Source organism: Papaver somniferum, chromosome 4 (assembly GCF_003573695.1).
Source record: "Papaver somniferum cultivar HN1 chromosome 4, ASM357369v1, whole genome shotgun sequence".
NCBI lineage: Eukaryota > Viridiplantae > Streptophyta > Magnoliopsida > Ranunculales > Papaveraceae > Papaver > Papaver somniferum.
Window position 1 is genome coordinate 96,981,139 of NC_039361.1, and position 5,190 is coordinate 96,986,328.

The 5,190-nt window shown below is 38.3% G+C and overlaps 1 protein-coding gene across 1 annotated transcript; it reads right to left on the reverse strand.

Annotated features, from left to right (window-relative positions):
• Positions 1–2,019: 2,019 nt before the first annotated feature.
• Positions 2,020–4,261, reverse strand: LOC113272856 (major centromere autoantigen B-like). The gene is made up of 3 exons (XM_026522649.1): positions 4,133–4,261; positions 3,459–3,513; positions 2,020–2,693 (listed from the first exon to the last, which is right to left on the reverse strand). Exons 1-3 carry the CDS (start codon positions 4,259–4,261, stop codon positions 2,020–2,022), a joined length of 858 nt encoding a protein of 285 aa, XP_026378434.1.
• Positions 4,262–5,190: the final 929 nt, after the last annotated feature.

Consider the following 5,190-nt stretch of genomic DNA (forward strand, 5'->3'; position numbering starts at 1 on the left):
ATAGAAGTGTACCCTCCTCATCCATTGAATCAAATATAAGCTTTTTTCTCATTTTCCCTTCTCCTTCTCCAAAAAAATCTAACTTTTTTTTCTTACTCAAAAATTTTCATCTACACAAATTTATAACTAAATAATCTTAAAACTAATCACTAATCATTAATCACTAATCAGAATTATTTTAACTAATCATTAGTATTAACACTAATCCTAAAAGGACAGATTCGCCATTAAAAAATTTTTGGTTAAAGGGGCTTCTGATTTTGTTATTTCACATCCTTTTTATCTTTATTAAGTATGCCTAATAAGATTCATGTATGCCCAAAAACTGCCTTCCAAAAGAAAGTAAGACGCCTCATTTCTATCACCATAACAATTTTGTGTTTGGTTTTCTTATCTAAAGAGAGGCTCTCGAACAACATCTTCTCTTCTTAACCAAAATGAATTTGAGAAACAACAAATTTGGGGATTTTGTAGTTTAATAAAATGGCAGCTGTTCTTGAGATAGTAAGAATTTGGTGGATCTGTGCCTTGATTAAATGGTTGCTGGAAGTTGAATTTAGAAGATCAGGTGGGGAAAATCAAATATAAGGGTTTCTGTTCATGGAGATGATGATTATGGTGTTGTACGTGGTCGAATAGGTTCTCTGGTTAATCGATTTGCAGTCGGTGCTGTTATGAATGATTGGTAGCAGCAAAGGTAGGTCTAAAATGGGTTTAAATTGAATTTCTCAATGGTGAGACAAGAACAGCAGCAAAGGCAACAGATTTCTGGATTTGGTGTAACTGAAATTGGAGGTTCTTGATTGACAAGTACACATAGCAACAACAATTGAAATTGGGGGTTTCCGATATGAATTGAGGACTGAATTCAAGCCAAGGATTCAGTAAGAAGAGTAAGGAGATAATTGGTTGTATGAATAGTCTGCAGGTGATTGAAGAAAGGGTTGTTGTTGTTGTCATGGCTGTAAACAAGGAAGCAAGGACGTGAACGACTGATTGTGTTCAGTTGGGTTTAATGGGTGCTGATTGCATTGATGCTGAGTTCGATCTATGGTGTTGTGGGGTTGAGCGATTTCTTCTCCACAGTAGCGACTGCAATCGGTCTGTGTAGCAGCTGCTAGTGCTTCTAGTCCATGCCGAAAGATTAATTTGGCAGCAAAATAAGTGGAGACTCTGATTACAGTTGAGAGTGCTATGAACTGCTGGTGATTGAGAAATAATTTGCAGCGCCGAAGTGAGGTATATCAAGGGTTCTCGCATGGACTGAAGTTGATCTCATCTCGAGTAAAGTCGGGTATTTGTTTTCGAGAGTTTGGAACAGGGGCTTTGTGGAAGTCCTGAGATAAAAGACTTGGGCAGTGACGATTTGTATGAGCTGTTGACACTGGTGAAGGGTAGACGGTGAGAAGAAGTGAATATAAGGAGATGGTCATTATTGCAACAACTTACAGGAAAGAGGGTTTTAGCAAGAAGAAAATATATTTTAGGGCTCTGCTCTGTCACGGTGACGTCACAAAACTCAAATTTCTGATGCATTTTCAAGTTCCTCCTAACAATCATAGAAATTCCTATTCTATAATCATCCATCTGTTTAATATCCTCATCAATTTCATCATTAGCTTGTTCAAATTCATCACCATTTCTAGTATTAATTACTCTCAGACTAGATATAACTTTAACAGTACCATTCAAAGAAAAGATTACACCAAACATAGCAGTACTTTGTTCATCCACTTTACAAACCAAAAAACTGATACCCATTACCAACATCATTACCAGAAATCTTATCTTACAGACACCACAGAATGTGCAAACCAAACACAACAAAATACTTACCTTACAACTACTACCACTTCCAATATTTCTCTAAAACTGGTAACAAAGAAAACACCATCTAAAGCCGGACGAATGGAGAAGAAGAGCAAGCTTACCATCATCCACAAAAAGATTCAGAATACTAGGAGCAAGCATCGAGAAAGCCATTTTGAAAAAAAATTGTTGATCATATTCAAACTTTTCTCAAAGTCTGAAAATTTGGCTGTTTTCGACACTCCAGAAGAGAACCTTACCAATCCTCTTCATCGTAGCTCCAGTCCTCGTCCTCCGCATAACGTTTACTGCAACTGCTTCCTGATGAAGCGGAGAAGTATCACTATTTCCAGAAGACGAGTCCTCCTCATCACTTTCATCTTCTTCTTCTTCATCGTCATTGGAGGCATCAGGGAGATTCTCATCGGAGTCACTGGAATCTTCTACTTGAGCAGTTCGGGGATGTATCAAAACAAGCTTCTCCTCTTCAACCTTGGGTTCTCCCTCCTGAATGGTTCTGGCAAATATCTTTGGATTGGCCAGCTCAAACTCAAACCTCCTTCGCAACTTCCAATCAAGATACTTCTCCATCCTTAGTCTGTCCTCAACAACATCAGATCCTTCTTCACTGGTGTTTACCTCTTCCACATGATACTCATACCCTGCTGCAGAATCTTCTTCGGAGTCACTCTCAGTTGCAATGCCATACTTTGGATCCTTCTGATGCCTTTCAGACATCTCCTCTGTTTTCCGATCTGATCTCTCATAATGCTTCGGTAACCAAGCATCAAACATCGATTCAGTCTCTTCATATTCTCTCCTCTTCCTTTCCTCCTCTTCTCTCTGACGATCAGCAATCTCACTTGCACGTCTATTATCTCCCCCTGAACCTCATCCCTTAATTTCATTAGTTAATCCATCTCCAGAGAAAACGCCTGGTTCTTTGCCTGATTGTATTGGTCGGAGTTGGAAGGCATTTCCGGATTTGAGGCACTGGAACTTTCCATTCTCTACTAAAATCTCTCTTAACCTTTCCTGTAAATTTGTTAATGGCGATGTTAATCTCTCCAAATACACCCCTTTAAAGGCACAATTTTTTCATTAACTACCATTTATGGCGCTTAGTTAACTGTCATGTCGCTTTGTTCTCTACACCCATTCAAATCCATGTGTACCCCCTTTACCCTAATAACCATCATTACCCTATCAAGACCTATTTTCAATACCTAATCTCCATTATTACCATTACTCCCCTCGGAACTGCTATTAAGGGAGGCTTTGGCAGGTCACCAAACTTTGAAGTTTCTCTTTGGGGTCTAATTAAAATTTTATGTTTTATGAAGACTAGAAGAAGGCAACATCAGTTGGGAGGCACCATTGCGGTTTGGAGTTTGTCTGGCAGATGCATTACTAGCCCTTCCACCAAACCAGAAAACATTATGAACGTTCTCATACCACCTCAAATCCATCCACCCCAAAAAAAATTCTCCCTCCTTTTTCCTACCATTATTAATTTTGGCAGTATACTTCACCACATATACGTCAGCCCGATAAATGTCGAATCTGATAAGACTAGAAGAAGGCAACATCAGTTGGGAGGCACCATTGCGATATGGGGCATTACTATTGAACCAAAACACTCAATGGACCCTCAACACCAGTCCCTGAACTATCCATCCCAACATAAACTTTCCCTCCATTTTCCTACCATTATTACATTTGGAAGTTTACAGCATCACTTAAACGTCAGCCCAGGAAATGACAAATCCCATAAATATCCAACAACCTCAATCCATGTCATGCACCCCCAATCCAACCTATTTCAGAAGATCCAACAATGTATTATTGGGTCTGTCCATATGTGGTCTTCTCTCCACAATACTCACATGAATACTCCAACTCGAATAATACATATAAAACCTGGATATGAAAGTGACATTCCATATATTAAATCCATTCCCCAAAGCAAACTTTGCAGCACAACTACAACTACCTTACACCAATTTTCTTCTGGGATTTCCACAGTCCATAGTCAACAATTTTCTCATTCCCTTTTTAAGGTTCAAATTAAAATTCAAACAAAACCCACCTGTCTATCCTTCCTTCATATTGTCTGCATCCAATATCATAACAGTACCAACAAGAGATTCCTTTCTCTACACTTGTTTCTCATATTAGTTACTTGGAAACCTGATCTCCATCAATCCATATTCATATATATCTGATTCTCTTACATGATGGAAATCTCACACCCCTCAGAGAATACTCAAAACCTGAACCAAGAGATTCAAACCCTTTCTGCTCAAATGACTGAGAAACTAACCTTACCATCTTCTCTTACTAAACCAGTCTTCATTGATAAGAAAGTTGTCTTAGCTGAAGCTAATACCAATTGGAAATGGTGTATGGTGGGATATGCTTGTTGTGAAACGTTGATCCCAACCTCTTCCATCAGATTTTATATCTGTAATAATTGGCCTTTATCTCAACACCCAACCATAACTACCTTCAATGACCAGCGGAACAAAGTTCTTATCTGTTACCTATCGGAAGAGGATTTTAACAGAATAAATTCTCCAAAACCTTGGTTCGTCTGTGGTTATCTAATGGTGCTATAAGTTGTTCCTGTAGAAGGCTGGCCTCCAAACCATCAACTCGTATTTGATGAAGAAATTATGTGGTTCATTTTATCCAACATTCCAAATGAATGCACTGAATTCGAAGATCTCCATAAACTCACCCTCAACATGGGGGAACTGATTGAAGCCCAAAATCCTTTTGGTAAACATCCTCTTATGAAGAATGTCAAAGTTTGCATTAGAATCCCAGTTCAAAAATCTTTGCCAACAGGTATCCCTCTCTTTACAAGTGGTAGAAGTGAACCTTTCCTGATTGAATGCAGACATATCAAAGTTCCAAGATATTTATGCACCTCTTGTCGCATTCTTGATCATAAAGATCAAAACTTCCCTGCTTGGAAACTAAAGCAGAAAAAAAAAATCAAAGATATTGATGCTCGTTGTAGCAACTATACCCTCCCAACAGTCTCAAAGCTAATGATGCCTCATGTAGTCAAGCAAGTTGATTCCTCCTCTACTATCATTACTGATACTATTATGCAGCAAACTGAAGTTATACCAGAAACACATATTGAATCAACTACTATTGAAGTGTGCAATAAAGGAAAAGCTGAAAATATAAATCAGAGGATGGAAAATAGTTTTCAGAATAGTTTATCAAAAACTTTTCAAATGGGCCCTTTTGTGAACAGATCCACCGCCCTGAAGATCTTCGATGTTGGTCTTGTTCAGAAACATGTGACCCATTTAGAGAATGGCCTACCAATTGTTCTAAAGAAAGTTACTACTCAAAATGTTATTG

Bases quoted from the DNA above. Each gene is read 5' to 3' on its own strand.
- LOC113272856 (XM_026522649.1), bottom strand. From the start codon at position 4,261: ATGGAAGAGGTTGGGATCAACGTTTCACAACAAGCATATCCCACCATA. The intron at 3,514-4,132 runs GTTAGTTTCTCA...TAATAATGGTAG, and splicing joins TAGTAAGAGAAGATGGTAAG to GAAAATGGAGGGAAAGTTTA. The intron at 2,694-3,458 runs GTCCATTGAGTG...GATGAGGTTCAG, and splicing joins TTCAGGGACTGGTGTTGAGG to GGGGAGATAATAGACGTGCA.